Consider the following 17,378-nt stretch of genomic DNA (forward strand, 5'->3'; position numbering starts at 1 on the left):
CAGCCCGGCCCTCCACGCAGCCAGCCGCGCGGCCACCCTGCCTGACCGCCCCCCTGGGGGGGGTGTAGACTGAAGACGTGTGTGGAGCAGAGGGCTGTGTTGTTTGGAGGAGCGTGCTACAGAGTATACCTGTTTGTAGAGTGTAGTTGTGTTGTTGTCTAGAGTGTTATGTGGAGAGTTTAGAGTGTGTAGAGTGTAGTGGTTTCACAGTGACGACACTGGGAGAAAAACAAACACAAGCTAGCATCAGTTAGCTGCTGGACCAGCTCACTCACGTCTCCTTCCTCCAGTTATACTGTCCTTATGTAAAAATAGGCATTGTACAATTAATATACATGATATACTACTCAGTATACTGCTAGCACAACAGCTACCAGACTGCTATATCGCTAGCATAACAGCTACCAGACTGCTAGCACAACAGCCATCAGACTGCTCGCACAAGAGCTACCAGACTGCTAGACTGCTATAATGCTTGTCTAATACGTACAGGAACAGTATACTACTAGTCTAATAGGTACATGTATTTAAGTACATCTTGCTCTAATACCCACCAGTAGCTTGGGGCTCCGCGGTCGATCACTGGCGACTGAACGATATGTTCTTTAAAGGCTCAATATTATCCGTATTTTATACAATATAAGACCAGTATCTCCAATGACACTACTTCGGGATGTTGTTTTTGACTAGAACTACCACTGTACTATTGTATTATAGGACATATTTAATACTTTCGCTCCAATGATCCTTCTCTCCGCTCTCTACGGCCGCCATCTTGGGTGATGCTGGAAGTGTACGGGTCAGAGTGACGTCACGATGTGCGACAACAACAACACAACTACTGGTAAGGTTTAGACAACCCTTTCCTGGTTAGGTTTAGGCAACACAACTACTGGTTGGGTTAAGACAACACAACTTCTGGTTAGGTTTAACAACATTACTAATGGTTAGGTTTAAAAAGACACAAATACTGGTTAGGTGTAGACAACATAACTACTGGTTAGGTTTAAGTAACATAACTACTGTTTAGGTTTAAGTAACATAACTACTGGTTAGGTCTAGACAACACTTTCCCAGTTAGATTCAGGGTTTATTTGTAATTCCATTCAGTTCCAATTCAATTCAATAATTCCATTTGTAAAACACGAAGCTTTGTACAACAATGACAGAAACAAACAATAATTCAATTTCAATAATCATGGAAGAAATTGTTCAACAGTTTCAGAAAATTGCAATAAAAATTGTGTTTTATACAGAAAATTCTAAAAACAAGTTCAATGTCCTACAGTAGAACAAGCCCTTGAGCAAGGCACCTGAGGATTCAAACTCCAACCAGAGCGTTTAAAGTCCCTTCTGAGGCCTCAGAGACAGTGTTCCTAGTCGATTGGCCCGTAGCCCTGCCACTCGGCCAGGCGGTGGTCCTAGTTGATTGGCCGGTAGCCCTGCCACTCGGCCAGGCGGTGGTCCAAGCTGATTGGCCGGTAGCCCTGCCACTCAGCCAGGCGGTGGTCCTAGTTGATTGGCCGGTAGCCCTGCCACTCGGTCAGGCGGTGGTCCAAGCTGATTGGCCGGTAGCCCTGCCACTCGGCCAGGCGGTGGTCCTAGTTGATTGGCCGGTAGGCCTGCCCCTCGGCTGGGCGGTGCTTCCTGACGCAGACGAAGACCCCGCCCAGCAGCAGGAGCAGCAGGGGGGTCCCGAGGCCCACGGCCATGATGGAGATGACCAGGGGGGAGAAGGAGTCCACCGGGGGGGCCCCGACGCCAGCCAGCACCGTCCTGAAACACACGGCAATCCTCAGAATCACTCCTGGCTCCACCTACCAGCTCAGGTACTGGGTGGTGCTATAGGAGGCTCCACCTACCAGCTCAGGTACTGGGTGGTGCTATAGGAGGCTCCACCTACCAGCTCAGGTACTGGGTGGTGCTATAGGAGGCTCCACCTACCAGCTCAGGTACTGGGTGGTGCTATAGGGGGCTCCACCTACCAGCTCAGGTACTGGGTGGTGCTATAGGGGGCTCCACCTACCAGCTCAGGTACTGGGTGGTGCTATAGGGGGCTCCACCTACCAGCTCAGGTACTGGGTGGTGCTATAGGAGGCTCCACCTACCAGCTCAGGTACTGGGTGGTGCTATAGGGGCTCCACCTACCAGCTCAGGTACTGGGTGGTGCTATAGGAGGCTCCACCTACCAGCTCAGGTACTGGGTGGTGCTATAGGAGGCTCCACCTACCAGCTCAGGTACTGGGTGTTGTTATAGGAGGCTCCACCTACCAGCTCACGTACTGGGTGGTGCTATAGGAGGCTCCACCTACCAGGTCAGGTACTGGGTGGTGCTATAGGAGGCTCCACCTACCAGCTCAGGTACTGGGTGGTGCTATAGGGGGCTCCACCTACCAGCTCAGGTACTGGGTGGTGCTATAGGAAGCTCCACCTACCAGCTCAGGTACTGGGTGGTGCTATAGGGGGCTCCACCTACCAGCTCAGGTACTGGGTGGTGTTGTAGAGGGCTCCACCTACCAGCTCAGGTACTGGGTGGTGCTATAGGAGGCTCCACCTACCAGCTCAGGTACTGGGTGGTGTTGTAGGAGGCTCCACCTACCAGCTCAGGTACTGGGTGGTGTTGTAGGAGGCTCCACCTACCAGCTCAGGTACTGGGTGGTGTTGTAGGAGGGCTCCCCTGGCTGGCCGAAGCTGATGTTGAGGCCGCTGGCCTCGGCCTCCGCCCCGTAGAAGGCCCGCCCCAGCCCCGAGGCCGCCGCCTCCACCGCCGCCGGCGCGCTGTGGTGGCAGGGCGTGGTGTCGCTGAACTCGGGCTGCGGCCGGCGGTACGCCACCGGGCGCCACTGGACGAACCCCAGGACCGGGGAGGACGAGTCGGGGGGCGTGGCCAGCCACTGGGACACCTGGGAGGAGACAGACCACAGTTACTGGGAGGACTGGGAGGAGACAGACCACAGCTACTGGGAGGACTGGGAGGAGACCGACCACAGCTACAGTCTGTCCTCTATCACAGCTACAGTCTGTCCTCTATCCCAGCTACAGTCTGTCCTTCATCACAGCTACAGTCTGTCCTTCATCACAGCTACAGTCCATCCTCTATCACAGCTACAGTCTGTCCTCTATCACAGCTACAGTCTGTCCTCTATCACAGCTACAGTCTGTCCTCTATAACAGCTACAGTCTGTCCTCTATCACAGTCTGTCCTCTATCACAGCTACAGTCTGTCCTCTATCACAGCTACAGTCTGTCCTCTATCACAGCTACAGTCTTTCCTCTATCACAGCTACAGTCTGTCCTCTATCACAGCGACAGTCTGTCCTCTATCACAGCTACAGTCTGTCCTCTATCACAGCTACAGTCTGTCCTCTATCACAGCTACAGTCTGTCCTCTATCACAGCTACAGTCTGTCCTCTATCACAGCTACAGTCTGTCCTCTATCACAGCTACAGTCTGTCCTCTATCACAGCTACAGTCTGTCCTCTATCACAGCTACAGTCTGTCCTCTATCACATCTACAGTCTGTCCTCTATCACAGCTACAGTCTGTCCTCTATCACAGCTACAGTCTGTCCTTTATCACAGCTACAATCTGTCCTCCATCACAGCTACAGTCGGTCCTCTATCACAGCTACAGTCTGTCCTATATCACAGCTACAGTCCGTCCTCCATCACAGCCACCCTTCGTCCTTACGGTGAAGATGGAGGGGCTGTACTCGTCGTCGATGGACCTCCTGACCTCCACCCTCCCGGGGCCGTGGGGTCGGCCCAGGCCCTGCAGCTCCAGCAGGAAGCGGGCGCGGTCGGCCCGCGGCCGGACCCCCTGCAGCCAGAACCCCAGCTGGGAGGAGTTAGCGCTGTGGAGCAGCCCGGGCCAGCCAGCCGCCCGCCCCCCCGACCCGAACGCCGACAGCTGGAGACAGGGGTCAGAGGTCGGAGGTCGGGAAGATCAGAGCCAGGTTCATGATATGACATTGTTGTGAAGAACTGATCCAGGTCAGAGGTCATATCACTAACACGCTAACCACTATCACTTCTAAAGGTCAGAGGTCACAGTCTCTCATTACAGGATGTGTATACAGAGGTCCTAGGTCAGAATGTGTTTTCTGAGGTCAGGATGTCTACACGGAGGTCAGAGGTCAGGATGTGTATACAGAGGTCAGCACGTGTAAATAGAGGTCAGAGGTCAGAGGTCGGGATGTGTATCCCGAGGTCGGGATGTGTATCCCGACGTCGGGATGTGTATCCAGAGGTCAGAGGTCGGACCTGGAGGCAGAGCTCCCCCTGGCTGAAGGCCGGGGACCCGTCGCCCCCACAGAGCCGGGCCTCGGGGCCCCCGGGCCCCGGGGGGTCCAGGGTGCTGCTGTTCAGCGGCCCCCACTGGAAGCGGCTCAGCTCGTACGGAGGCAGGAAGCTGGAGGGGGGGGCCGTCTGGGGGTCGGCCGTGTCGTTGAGGTCATCGTACTCCCAGAGCTAGAGCGAGAGAGATAGGAGATAGGGTTAGCTAGGTCAGGGTCAGCTAGGTCAGGGTTCACTAGGTCAGGGTCAGCTAGGTCAGGGTCAGCTAGGTCAAGGTCAGCTAGGTCAGGGTTAACTAGGTCAGAGTTAGCTAGGTCAGGGTTAACTAGGTCAGGGTCAGCTAGGTCAGGGTCAGCTAGGTCAGGGTCAACTAGGTCAGGGTTAACTAGGTCAGAGTTAGCTAGGTTAGGATTAGCTAGGTCAAGGTCAGCTAGGTCAGGGTTAGCTAGGTCAAGGTTCGCTAGGTCAGGGTTAGCTAGGTCAGGGTTAGCTAGGTCAGGGTTAACCGATCCACTTACCCTGACTAAGACCAGAGCGTTGCTGTGGAGGACAGAGTTCTCTGGCTCCACCCGCAGGCTCCCGCTGTTGTTACCAGACAGGAAGGCTGGCCAGTCCACCTGGAATAGCATTGAGAAGGTAGGGGTTAGACAGTACAGAGTCAGGTCATTAAGGAGCAGGTAGGGGTTAGACAGTACAGAGACAGGTCATTAAGGAGCAGGTAGGGGTTAGACAGTACAGAGACAGGTCATTAAGGAGCAGGTAGGGGTTAGACAGTACAGAGACGGGTCATCAAGGAGCAGGTAGGGGTTAGACAGTACAGAGACAGGTCATTAAGGAGCAGGTAGGGGTTAGACAGTACAGAGACGGGTCATTAAGGAGCAGGAGCAGGTAGGGGTTAGACAGTACAGAGACAGGTCATTAAGGAGCAGGTAGGGGTTAGACAGTACAGAGACAGGTCATAAGGAGCAGGTAGGGGTTAGACAGTACAGAGACAGGTCATTAAGGAGCAGGTAGGGGTTAGACAGTACAGAGACGGGTCATCAAGGAGCAGGTAGGGGTTAGACAGTAACCCCTGTTACTGTCTAAGTTCCGAACTACCGTCGTAGTTCCGACCATAAACGATGCCGACTAGCGATCCGGCGGCGTTATTCCCATGACCCGCCGGGGAGCTACCCGGGAATGACCTGCTCCTTAATGACAGGTCATTAAGGAGCAGGTAGGGGTTAGACTGTAATGGGGCAGGTCATCAAGGAGTAGGTAGGGGTTAGACAGTACAGAGACAGGTCATTAAGAAGCAGGTAGGGGTTAGACAGTACAGAGACAGGTCATTAAGGAGCAGGTAGGGGTTAGACAGTAGAGACAGGTCATTAAGGAGCAGGTAGGGGTTAGACAGTACAGAGACAGGTCATTAAGGAGCAGGTAGGGGTTAGACTGTACAGAGGCAGGTCATTAAGGAGCAGGTAGAGGTTAGACAGTACAGAGACAGGTCATTAAGGAGCAGGTAGGGGTTAGACTGTACAGAGCAGTCATTAAGAGCAGGGAGGGGTTACAGGAGACAGGTCATTAAGGACAGGTAGGGGTTAGACAGTAAAGACAGGTCATGAAGATGCAGTTAAGGGGTTTAGACCAGTACAGAGACAGTCATTAAGGAGCAGTAGGGTTAGACAGTACAGAGACAGGTCATTAAGGAGCGGGTAGGGGTTAGACAGTCCAGACAGGTCATTAAGGCAGGTAGAGGTTAGACAGTACAGAGACAGGTCATTAAGGAGCAGGTAGGGTTAGACAGTACAGAGACAGGTTCATTAAGGAGCAGGTAGGGGTTAGACAGTACAGAGACAGGTCATTAAGGAGCAGGGAGGAGGAGGCGGGACCTGGACGGAGGAGGAGGTGCTGTTGGTGTGGACGATGAGGAGGGTCGGTGGTCCTTGGTTACACAACAGGAAGTGCAGTGTGTCCCCGTCGCCTAGCGACCGGATGTGGATGAGGTTGATGCCCGGGGGGAGCGGGGAGACAGAGGAGTTGAGACCCGGGTTCAACTCCAGCGACAACTACACACACAAACACACGCACAAACACACGCACAAACACACGCACACACCTTTACTGAGCTAGTACAATATGCAGGTAAACACAAACAACTGATATTACACCCTGCTGGAGTACTTTATACAGAAGTTATACAGTACTGTTCCTAGCGCTTTATTAGGGAGTTATGAGTATCTGTTTAGTGCTTCATATCGACTCCTGTTTCTATGAAGTCATAAGGCCGCTACAGGGAATGAATCACCTGTAAACAATAACTACTAAACTATCACAGTAATACTGTAGTGTGTACAGCAATGTGGTAGTGTGTCTGTGGGGCTCATGGTGGGACCTCACCACTCTCCTCGACACCACAGACATTACTCACATCTCATGTAGTTTATACATACATATATATATATATATATATATATATATATATATATATATATATATATATACATACATACATACATAGATAGATCAAAACATCGACCTCCTACCAGTAATATATATATATATATACACACACACGTCTATATCTCATATAAATAAATAAGAGAGAGAGAGAGAGAGAGAGAGAGAGAGGAGAGGAGAGAGAGACAGAGAGACAGAGAGACAGAGAGACAGAGAGACAGAGAGCGAGAGGGCGAGAGAGAGAGAGAGAGAGAGAGAGAGAGGGAGAGAGAGAGAGAGAGAGAGAGAGAGAGAGTTGGCTAGGTCAGGGTTATGTTATATAAAGATGCAATATCTGATGTATAAAACACGGACGGCCTATATATATTGATGGTCTACCTGTCTCCTGTACGTGTCGCCGCTGCAGAGCGTCGCGTTCAGCAGCAGAACTAACAGAGAGAGGAGCAATACTCCACGGGCGGCGGCCGCCATGTCTGTTGTGACTGGGAGAGCCGTGGTCACGTGATGCCAGTCAACAGACTCGTGATGTCAGTCAGCTGACCAGGAGACGTCCTTCCGCTAAGAGACCACGCCCCTCCTAGCGTCAGCAGATTCCCGTCCAATGAGAGATCCGTGCTCTACGGTCACGTAGCTCATGTGATCATAATAGCATAATGATGCTTATGGTATAACATAAGTACACTATGTTCTAACGATATAAAAAACACGGCTGACAAAATGGCAGCTTTCAATGGGAAAGCTGCCCTTTTGTCAGACCTGTTTTTTTTTATAAATAAATATAAATAATATAAATGTAAGTAAATATACACTAGTGTTACTACAGTTAGTATTAGTACATAGACACATCCCAGTCTCTTATTTTATGAGAAGTATTAGTGTATATTCAATACTTGTTGGCAACTGCAATACCAAGTATAACTTCTACAATATAAAGGTTAGCTATGAAGGTTCGCTCTACAATGTGAAGGTCAGCTTCTACATTATGAAAGTCAGCTTTTACAATATGAAGATTAGCTTCTACATTTGTAGTTTCTATCCCGATAAAGAGCTGGGTCATGAGGGAGGAGGTCATTGATGACTAGAGAGCAGAGTTGGTCGGACTCATCTTTAATACAAACAGAAACAAGTGACAACATAAGCAGCGCCTCGCCCAAAGGTCCCTCAAGCACACCGGCCTGCAACTAGGACTTCTTCCGGAACACAAAGACCAGGTAGATACCTGGAGTGAGGAGAGAGGGTAGTTAGAGAGGGTTAGTTAGAGGGGGTTAGTTAGAGGGGGTTGGTGAGAGAGGGTTAGTGAGAGAGGGTTAGTGAGAGGATTGGTGAGAGGGGTTAGTGAGAGAGGGTTAGTGAGAGAGGGTTAGTGAGAGAGGGTTAGTTAGAGAGGGTTATGAGAGAGGGTTAGTGAGAGAGGGTTAGTGAGAGAGGGTTAGTGAGAGAGGGTTAGTGAGAGAGGGTTAGTGAGAGAGGGTTAGTGAGAGAGGGTTAGTGAGAGAGGGTTAGTGAGAGAGGGTTAGTGAGAGAGGGTTAGTAGAGAGTGTTAGAGAGGGTTATGAGAGAGGGTTAGTGAGAGAGGGTTAGTGAGAGAGGGTTAGTGAGAGAGGGTTAGTGAGAGAGGGTTAGTGAGAGAGGGTTATGAGAGAGGGTTAGTGAGAGAGGGTTAGTGAGAGAGGGTTAGTTAGAGAGGGTTAGTGAGAGAGGGTTAGTGAGAGAGGGTTAGTGAGAGAGGGTTAGTGAGAGAGGGTTAGTGAGAGAGGGTTAGTGAGAGAGGGTTAGTGAGAGAGGGTTAGTGAGAGAGGTGTGAGGGTTGGAGAGAGGGTTAGGAGAGAGGGTTAGTGAGAGAGGGTTAGTGGAGAGGGTTAGTGAGAGTGGGTTAGTGAGAGAGGGTGTGAGAGAGGGTTAGTGAGAGAGGTTAGTGAAGAGGGTTAGAGAGAGGGTAGAGAGGGTTAGTGAGAGAGGGTTAGTGAGAGAGGGTGTGAGAGAGGGGTGAGTGAGAGGGGTGAGGAGAGGGTTAGTGAGAGAGGGTTAGTGAAGAGGTTAGTGGAGAGGGGAGGAGAGGGAGAGAGGGTTAGTTAGAGAGGGTTATGAGAGAGGGTTAGTGAGAGAGGGTTAGTGAGAGAGGGTTAGTGAGAGAGGGTTAGTGAGAGAGCAGTCATAATGAAAACACCCGATGTATGTGTGGAGAAGAGGTGAAGAAGAGGTGGAGGAGGTGGAGAAGGTAGAGGAGGAGGAGGAGGTGGAGCGGTGAAAGAGGAGGTGGAGGAGCAGGTGGAGGAGAGGTGGAGAAGTGGAGCAGAAGTAGAGGAGGAGTAGAAGGAGCAGGTGGAGAAGGAGCAGGCGGAGGAGGTGTAGAGGGAGAATGTGGAGGAGAGGTGGAGAAGGAGCAGGTGGAAGAGGTGGAGGAGAAGTAGAAGGAGCAGGTGGAGGAGAGGTGGAGAAGGAGCAGGTGGAGGAGAGGTGGAGAAGGAGCAGGTGGAGGAGGTGGAGTCTTACTTGCTGCCTCCCACTCCGAGCGGCTCAAGGTTCCCTGTGGAGAACAGCCAGACAGAAACCAGTTAACAGACCAGTACAGCTAAACCTAGCCTTTATCGGTACTGTTTAAACCAGCACAAACCAGATTAAACTAGCCTACACCAATTTACACCACTATTAATCTCTTGAACCGAGCCTGCACCAGTCTAGGCCAGGGTAAACCAGTTTAACCTGGACCAGTCTGGGCCGGAGTAAACCAGTTGACCAGTTGCACCAGTCTAGGCCCGTGTAAACCAGTTTAACCTGGACCAGTCTAGGCCGGAGTAAACCAGTTGAGCCTTCTGCAGTCAAGCCCCTTGTAAACCATTTGAGCCTGCACCAGTCTAAGCCGGTGTAAACCAGTTTAAGCTGCACCAGTCTAGGCCGGTGTAAACCAGTTTAAACTGCACCAGTCTAGGCCGGTGTAAACCAGTTTAAGCTGCACCAGTCTAGGCCGGAGAGCGGCTGAACGTGAGGAGGGCGTACCAGGGGCGGCCGGTCGGCGTCTCCCTTGCGGTGCTCCTCTGCGTGGGCGTACTGGTCGCTCTTCTCCTCCGCGCTCTTCTCCTCCCCTGGGAACCGCTGAGGAGGAGAGGAGGAGTCACCACCTTACTGCTGGCACTGGGGTCAGAGGTCAGGTCTGGGGTAGGGGTCAGGTGTAGGGACAAGGGTAGGTTCAGAAGTCATGGTCAGATGTAGGGTCAGGGATCAGGGTCAGGAGGGTCAGGGGTCAGATGTAGGGTCAGGGATCAGATGTAGGGTCAGGGGTCAGATGTAGGGTCAGGGGTCAGATGTAGGGTCAGGGGTCAGATGTAGGGTCAGGGATCAGGGTCAGGGGTCAGATGTAGGGTCAGGGGTCAGATGTAGGGTCAGGGGTCAGATGTAGGGTCAGGGGTCAGATGTAGGGTCAGGGATCAGGGTCAGGAGGGTCGGGGGTCAGGTGTAGAGTCAGAGGTCAGATGTAGGGCTAGGGGCAGATGTAGGGTCAGGGATCAGGGTCAGATGTAGGGTCAAAGGTCAGGAGGGTCAGGGGTCAGAGTAGGGTCAGAGGTCATGGTCAGGTACCTCCAGGGCCATCATCCTCATCAGCAGGCTGCGGTGTTCTTCTTTCTTCACGTGCTTCTCGAAGAACTCCTGGAACCGCTTCACAAACACCAGCTCCATGCCGTAGCCCCGCGCCATCCTGGAACCAGAACCAGACGGGTCAGAACCAGGACCAGACCAGTCAGAACCAGGACCAGACCAGTCAGAACCAGAACCACAACCAGTCAGAACCAGAACCAGGACCAGTCAGAACCAGAACCAGGACCAGTCAGGACCAGAACCAGACCAGTCAGAACCAGGACCAGACCAGTCAGAACCAGGACCACAACCAGTCAGAACCAGGACCAGGACCAGTCAGAACCAGGACCAGACCAGTCAGAACCAGAACCAGACCAGTCAGAACCACAACCAGACCAGTCAGAACCAGAACCAGAACCAGTCAGAACCAGGACCAGTCAGAACCAGAACCAGGACCAGTCAGAACCAGAACCAGGAACTTGGTACTTACTCTTCTAGCAGCGGGAAGTAGACGAGGAACTCTGGCACGTTGACCACGCCCTCCAGGCTGAAGTGGTACTGGCAGCCGAACAGCGGATACGCCCCCTTCTTGTCAAAGGTCACCTGGAACACCTCGTTACCGAACTTCAGGGAGTCCGATGCCTCCACCCGTTTACTGCGGAGAGAGAAGAGGAGGCTAGTGTTAGTTAGAGTTAGTTAGTGTTATTTAGTGGTGGTTAGTGTTGGTTAGTGGTGAGTAGATAGTGTTGGTTCGCAGTGACTTCCTCACACTAGCTTGTAGGCGTCGGGCCTACGAGCTAGTGTGGTTAGTGTTGGTTAGTGTTGGTTAGTGTTCCTCACACTAGTTTGTTGGCGTCGGGCTTGGTCCCTATGACGTGTTAGTTAGTGTTGGTTAGGTAAGTTAGTGTTGGTTAGGTAAGTTAGTGTTGGTGAGTGGTTGGTTGGTGTTTCTTACACTAGTTTGTAGGTGTCGGGTGTGGTCCCTATGAAGTGTTAGTTAGTGTTGGTTAGTGTTGGTTAGTTTTAGTTAGTATTATTTAGTGTTATTTAGTGTTGGTGAGTGGTTGGTTGGTGTTACTTACACTAGTTCGTAGGCGTCGGGCGTGGTCCCTATGAAGTGTTAGTTAGTGTTGGTTAGTGTTAGTTAGTGTTGGTTAGTGTTATTTAGTGTTGGTGAGTGGTTGGTTGGTGTTTCTTACACTAGTTTGTAGGCGTCGGGCGTGGTCCCTATGAAGTGTTAGTTAGTGTTGGTTAGTGTTAGTTAGTGTTGGTTAGTTTTAGTTAGTGTTGGTTAGTGTTAGTTAGTGTTGGTGAGTGGTTGGTTGGGGTTTCTTACACTAGTTTGTAGGCGTTGGGCGTGGTCCCTATGAAGTGTTAGTTAGTGTTGGTTAGTGTTGGTTAGTGGTTGGTTGGGGTTTCTTACACTAGTTTGTAGGCGTCGGGCGTGGTCCCTATGAAGTGTTAGTTAGTGTTGGTTAGTGTTAGTTAGTGTTGGTTAGTGTTGGTTAGTGTTGGTTAGTGGTTGGTTGGGGTTTCTTACACTAGTTCGTAGGCGTCTGGCGTGGTCCCTATGAAGAAGCCCCCGGGCTTCAGGTGGTCGCAGGCGTTCTTCAGCATGGTCTCCGCCTGCGTCTGGCTCTCAAACGAGTAGTGGATGACGAACTGACTGCTGCACACGTCAAACTGCTCCCCCGGCTCCTTCAACTGCTCCGACAACAGCTCCTGGGAGGTCAAAGGTCAGGACCATAGCCTACAGTCCATCTAAGTACATCCAGCACCTGATGCTAGCTCTAAAAGCTAGCATGAAGAGAGCATGAAGGCTAGCATTCAGGTTAACTTAAAGGCTAGCATTCAGGTCAACTTAAAGGCTAGCATTCAGGTTAACTTAAAGGCTAGCATTCAGGTTAACTTAAAGGCTAGCATTCAGGCTAACTTAAAGGCTAGCATTCAGGTTAACTTAAAGGCTAGCATTCAGGTTAACTTAAAGGCTAGCATTCAGGTTAACTTAAAGGCTAGCATTCAGGTTAACTTAAAGGCTAGCATTCAGGTTAACCTAAAGGTTAGCATTCAGGTTAACTTAGGCTGATGTGATGTATACCTTGCTGCAGTCTGCAGTGATGAACTGAGCGCTGTAGGTTTGGTCGTTTCGGGAGTCCCTCCGTGTCATGTCCTTGTACCGACTCTGGCACTGTTCCACCGAGACAGAGGCAATATCTGGCAACGCAAACAGAGCATCACTAGCAATATCTGGCAACGCAAACACAGCATCACTAGCGATATCTGGCAACGCAAACACAGCATCACTAGCGATATCTGGCAACGCAAACACAGCATCACTAGCGATATCTGGCAAATAGAGCTGTCAGTTAAACGCGTTATTAACGGCGTTAACGCAAACCAATTTTAATGGCGTCAAAAAAATTATCGTGCGATTAACGCAATTATTTTATTTAATAAAAATTAAAAAAAAATTAAAAAAATTATTTGGCTCAAAACAAAGAAGCAGTAGCCTGCCTGCTATGTTCAAATGACATTTGTTCAAAGCAGTCGTTTAATTGCACTATAGGCTCTTTTTTTGTATTTTCCTGTTTTGATCAGTATATGCCAATGTTGTTATCAACAAAAAATCATTTGCACAAGGCAAGCCGATGCACTTCACCATGTTGATAAGAGAATTAAAATGAGAAGAATTATGGGACAAAAAAATCAAGGGATATTTAGCATAGAAAAAGAATTTGCGATTAATCGTGAGTTAACTATGACATTAATGCGATTAATCACGATTAAATATTTTAATCGCTTGACAGCACTACTGCCAACGCAAAGACAGCATCACAAGCAATATGTCCACTCGGACACAGGATAACTAGCAATACCAGGTGACCTATGGTGACAGGTGACCTCCAACAGGTGACCTATGACCTCTGACAGGTGACCTCTTACAGGTGACCTCTGACAGGTGCCCGGTGACCTCTGACAGCTGACCTTTAACAGGTAACCAACGATGACAGGTGACCTCTGACAGGTGACCTATGACCTCTGACGGGTGACGTGGGCCCCGGTCTCACCTGCACAGACCAGGTGCTTGATGTGGCCTTTCTTCCACTTCAGGAGGTCGCCACCCTTCCCACAGCCGAGGTCCAGGACCCGCACGTCTCTGCTGCTCGTCCGCACCCGCTGCAACGTCTCCCCTGACACACATCACCGGGTTAGTGCTGGTCAACTAGTGATTAACACTCATCTTCGGGTTAGTGCTGGTCAACTAGTGATTAACACTCATCACCGGGTTAGTGCTGGTCAACTAGTGATCAACACTCATCACCGGGTTAGTGCTGGTCAACTAGTGATTATCACTCATCACCGGGTTAGTGCTGGTCAACTAGTGATTAACACTCATCACCGGGTTAGTGCTGGTCAACTAGTGATTAACACTCATCACCGGGTTAGTGCTGGTCAACTAGTGATTAACACTCATCACCGGGTTAGTGCTGGTCAACTAGTGATTATCACTCATCACCGGGTTAGTGCTGGTCAACTAGTGATTAACACTCATCACCGGGTTAGTGCTGGTCAACTAGTGATTAACACTCATCACCGGGTTAGTGCTGGTCAACTAGTGATTAACACTCATCACCGGGTTAGTGCTGGTCAACTAGTGATTAACTCTCATCACCGGGTTAGTACTGGTCAACTAGTGATTATCACTCATCACCAGGTTAGTGCTGGTCAACTAGTGATTAACACTCATCACCGGGTTAGTGCTGGTCAACTAGTGATTCATTACATTCTATTGGTTATTGAGGACCTGGTTAGTGAGGACCTGGTTAGCGAGAGCCTGGTTTGTGAGGACCCATTTAGTGCAGTATCTATGAGGACCTGGTTAGTGAGGACCTGGTTAGTGCAGTACCTATGATGAACTGGTAAGTGATTACCTAGTTAGTGAGGACCTGGTTGGTGCAGTACCTATTAGGACCTGGTATGTGCTTACCTAGTTAGTGAGGACCTGGTTAGTGAGGACCTGGTTAGGGAGGACCTGGTTGGTGCAGTACCTATGAGGATCTGGTTAGTGAGGACCTGGTTAGTGAGGACCTGGTTAGTGAGGACCTGGTTAGTGCCGTACCTATGATGACCTGGTTAGTGAGGACCTGGTTAGTGAGGACCTGGTTAGTGAGGACCTGGTTAGTTCAGTACCTATGAGGACGCTTTTCAGCCAGTTGTTGAAGTTCCTCATGTAGTAGATTCTGCTCTGGCTGCGAGCCGCCAGCCCGGTCTCCTGCAGCTTGTTGTAGTGGCTGGCTACCTCCACACTGTGGCCCGACTACACACACACACACACACACACACACACACACACACACACACACACACACACACCACACCACACACACCCACACACCACACACACCACACACACACACACACACACACACACACTGTTACTAAGAAGCCATGGTGAGATAGGGAGTAAAGTGGCTAACATGGAGACGTGGTAACATGGAGACGAGCTAACACGGAGACGGGCTAATGTGCTAACATGGAGACGTGCTAACGTGCTAACAAGGAGATGTACTAACATGGCAACGTGCTAACAAGGAGACGTGCTAACATGGAGACGTGCTAACGTGTTAACATGGAGACCTGCTGACATGCTAACAATGAGAAGTGCTAACGTGCTAACATGGAGACGTGCCAACACGGAGACGTGCCAACACGGAGACGTGCCAACACGGAGACGTGCTAGCATGGCGAGCGGCTGACCTCGTGTCGTTTGGCGGCTGGCTCCTCCTCCAGGTCCCGGGTCCTCTTCCTGCTCTTGTCCTGGGGGGAGGCTCCTGCTTCAGGCCCCCTCTCCTCCACCTCCCCTCGCTCTGCGGCCCCCAGACAGGCCATGACCCTGAGGACGACGGGCGGGTCAAAGGTCAAACACACAGGTCACCTGTATGACCCTGAAGAGGACAGGCGGGTCAAAGGTCAACCGCGCAGGTCAACGGTATGACCCTGAAGAGGACAGGCGGGTCAAAGGTCAACCGCGCAGGTCAACGGTATGACCCTGAAGAGGACAGGCGGGTCAAAGGTCAAACACACAGGTCACCGGTATGACCCTGAAGAGGACAGGCGGGTCAAAGGTCAACCGCGCAGGTCAACGTTATGACCCTGAAGAGGACAGGCGGGTCAAAGGTCAAACACGCAGGTCAACGGTATGACCCTGAGGAGGACGGGGGGGTCAAAGGTCAAACACGCAGGCCAAAGGTCAAACAGGCTGGTCGACGCGCAGGTAGGAACCTCTTCTTCAAGTTTGCCGTTCGCTTATCAAGCAGGAATCAAAAGGAGTCCCAGGGATGAGAGATTCACAGGATCACCATGGCAACCACAGCTCAGATGGACGGATGCTCCTTTAGGACCCGCTGTTCACCAGGAATCAGAACTTCACCGGCTCTCTGATGAAATGCGACTCTGGTTTATGCTTACGTTTGTAGATCACTACAGTATGAAATATATATATAAGATAGAGTAGAGGTGAGGATGAAGCCAGCATCTTGAATTCATGCATTCACTAATCACCCTCTAATGGTGCGCAAATAACAACCTTGCGCTCAACACAGCCAGAACCAAAGAACTCATTGTCGACCTCCGGAAAGCAAAGACAACCATCCACACACCCATTCACATCAACGGGGCTGAAGTAGAGCGGGTCACCAGCTTCAAGTTCCTGGGTGTCCCCATTTCACAAGACCTCTCCTGGTCACTCAACACCTCAACTCTGATCAAGAGAGCTCAACAACGCCTCTTCTTCCTCAGGAAACAAATATAAAGAAAAGCTGGACTCTCCCCTCAGATCCTCCGGAACTTCTACCGCTGCACCGTTGAGAGCATCCTCACCCAGTGCTTCACGGTGTGGTATGGGAGCTGCAGGATGGCTGTCAGGAAAGCCCTACAGCGAGTGGTGAAACTGCTCGAATCATTGGCACTCGATCGCTCCCGGCCCTTCATCACTCCCGGTGTCTGCGGCGAGCAGACAACATCATCAAGGACCACACACACCCCAGTCACGGACTGTTCTCCATGCTCCCATCTGGGAGACTTTACAGGAGCCTTAGAAGTCGAACCACCAGGCTCAGAAACGGCTTCTTTCATAACACCACAACACTGCTCAACACTAAGGCCCCAGCCCTCCCCCCGCCACTGCCCCCTTCTACTTTTGAACATGGACTATGAACCGTCTGACTACCTCTGACCACTATGCACTTTATTAATGCACTTCAACAATGCACTTTATATGATCATATTGCATCCTATGGACTACGGACTGTCTGATTCCTCAGAACACTATGCACTTTCATAATGGACTTGTAATCTGTGTATTATGTATTTTTTTTATTTATGTACTGCTATAAGGAAAAACAATTTTTAATGATTGCACTACTGGTTAGATGTAAACTGCATTTAGTTGTACTGGTTGTCCTTACTTGTGCAATGACAATAAAGTTTAATCTAATGTAATCTAATAACCCTTCCTAAACTTCTAGCACTGAACCTAAGGCACTAGTATCTCTCTCTCTCTCTCTCTCTCTCTCTCTCTCTCTCTCTCTCTCCTCTCTCTCTCTCCTCTCTCTCTCTTCTCCTCTCTCTCCTCCTCTCTCTCTCTCTCTCTCTCCTCTCTCCTCTCTCTCTCTCCTCTCTCTCTCTCACTCTCTCTCTCTCTCTCTCTCTCTCTCTCTATACACAGGCTGTAGTATGTATGTAGGCAGTTGTATATACGCATACAGGCAGTAGTATATATATACAAACGTTATAACGTGTGTGTATATACAGACCTTATCATATGTATATTCCGTAATTCTAACTGACTGACAGTAGATGTTTAAGCTCAGCTCACCTGCCCGGTGACGATGGCGTGTGGAAGGAGATCAACAAGATAGTAAATCAACTGAAGAGAGCTCAGATATAGAGATTCTAAAGATATTAAAGATAGTTAAGACAGCAGAGCGCCAACGGTGGAGAACAAAAACAAACTCACGTTCACTTCGAATCCACGCAGTGAGGAAACTTCCGCTTGGTAAGCAAACTTC

At 50.4% G+C, this 17,378-nt stretch overlaps 2 protein-coding genes across 3 annotated transcripts; both read right to left on the reverse strand.

Annotated features, from left to right (window-relative positions):
- Nucleotides 1-13: 13 nt before the first annotated feature.
- Nucleotides 14-7,231, reverse strand: glmp (glycosylated lysosomal membrane protein). The gene is made up of 8 exons (XM_056582641.1): nucleotides 7,114-7,231; nucleotides 6,168-6,344; nucleotides 4,815-4,913; nucleotides 4,264-4,470; nucleotides 3,692-3,910; nucleotides 2,641-2,903; nucleotides 555-1,776; nucleotides 14-218 (listed from the first exon to the last, which is right to left on the reverse strand). Exons 1-7 carry the CDS (start codon nucleotides 7,204-7,206, stop codon nucleotides 1,602-1,604), a joined length of 1,233 nt encoding a protein of 410 aa, XP_056438616.1. The 5' UTR covers nucleotides 7,207-7,231; the 3' UTR covers nucleotides 14-218; nucleotides 555-1,601.
- Nucleotides 7,232-7,806: 575 nt separating this feature from the next.
- rnmt (RNA (guanine-7-) methyltransferase) lies at nucleotides 7,807-17,378 on the reverse strand. 2 transcript variants are annotated; one of them, XM_056582654.1, is made up of 11 exons: nucleotides 17,327-17,378; nucleotides 15,067-15,202; nucleotides 14,500-14,626; nucleotides 13,377-13,499; nucleotides 12,407-12,522; nucleotides 11,849-12,030; nucleotides 10,799-10,963; nucleotides 10,312-10,429; nucleotides 9,733-9,828; nucleotides 9,229-9,262; nucleotides 7,807-7,954 (listed from the first exon to the last, which is right to left on the reverse strand). In XM_056582654.1, the coding sequence occupies exons 2-11, from the start codon at nucleotides 15,196-15,198 to the stop codon at nucleotides 7,917-7,919; spliced, it is 1,131 nt and encodes a 376-aa protein (XP_056438629.1). In that variant the 5' UTR covers nucleotides 15,199-15,202; nucleotides 17,327-17,378; the 3' UTR covers nucleotides 7,807-7,916. The 2 variants fall into 2 exon arrangements, with proteins under 2 accessions (XP_056438629.1, XP_056438628.1); XM_056582653.1 differs by having other exon boundaries at nucleotides 17,186-17,337.

Source organism: Gadus chalcogrammus, chromosome 22, assembly GCF_026213295.1.
Source record: "Gadus chalcogrammus isolate NIFS_2021 chromosome 22, NIFS_Gcha_1.0, whole genome shotgun sequence".
Lineage (NCBI taxonomy): Eukaryota > Metazoa > Chordata > Actinopteri > Gadiformes > Gadidae > Gadus > Gadus chalcogrammus.

What these genes read in the sequence shown, in the direction of transcription:
- glmp (XM_056582641.1), bottom strand. Translation starts at nt 7,206, where the DNA reads ATGGCGGCCGCCGCCCGTGGAGTATTGCTCCTCTCTCTGTTAGTTCTG. An exon ending in AGGGGGAGCTCTGCCTCCAG is followed by an intron (nt 3,911 to 4,263) that starts GTCCGACCTCTG and finishes CCCTGTCTCCAG; the next exon opens with CTGTCGGCGTTCGGGTCGGG. An exon ending in ACCACCCAGTACCTGAGCTG is followed by an intron (nt 1,777 to 2,640) that starts GTAGGTGGAGCC and finishes CGTGTGTTTCAG; the next exon opens with GACGGTGCTGGCTGGCGTCG.
- rnmt (XM_056582654.1), bottom strand. Translation starts at nt 15,198, where the DNA reads ATGGCCTGTCTGGGGGCCGCAGAGCGAGGGGAGGTGGAGGAGAGGGGG. An exon ending in CAAGCACCTGGTCTGTGCAG is followed by an intron (nt 12,523 to 13,376) that starts GTGAGACCGGGG and finishes TTGCGTTGCCAG; the next exon opens with ATATTGCCTCTGTCTCGGTG. An exon ending in TACTTCCCGCTGCTAGAAGA is followed by an intron (nt 10,430 to 10,798) that starts GTAAGTACCAAG and finishes TTCTGGTTCCAG; the next exon opens with GATGGCGCGGGGCTACGGCA.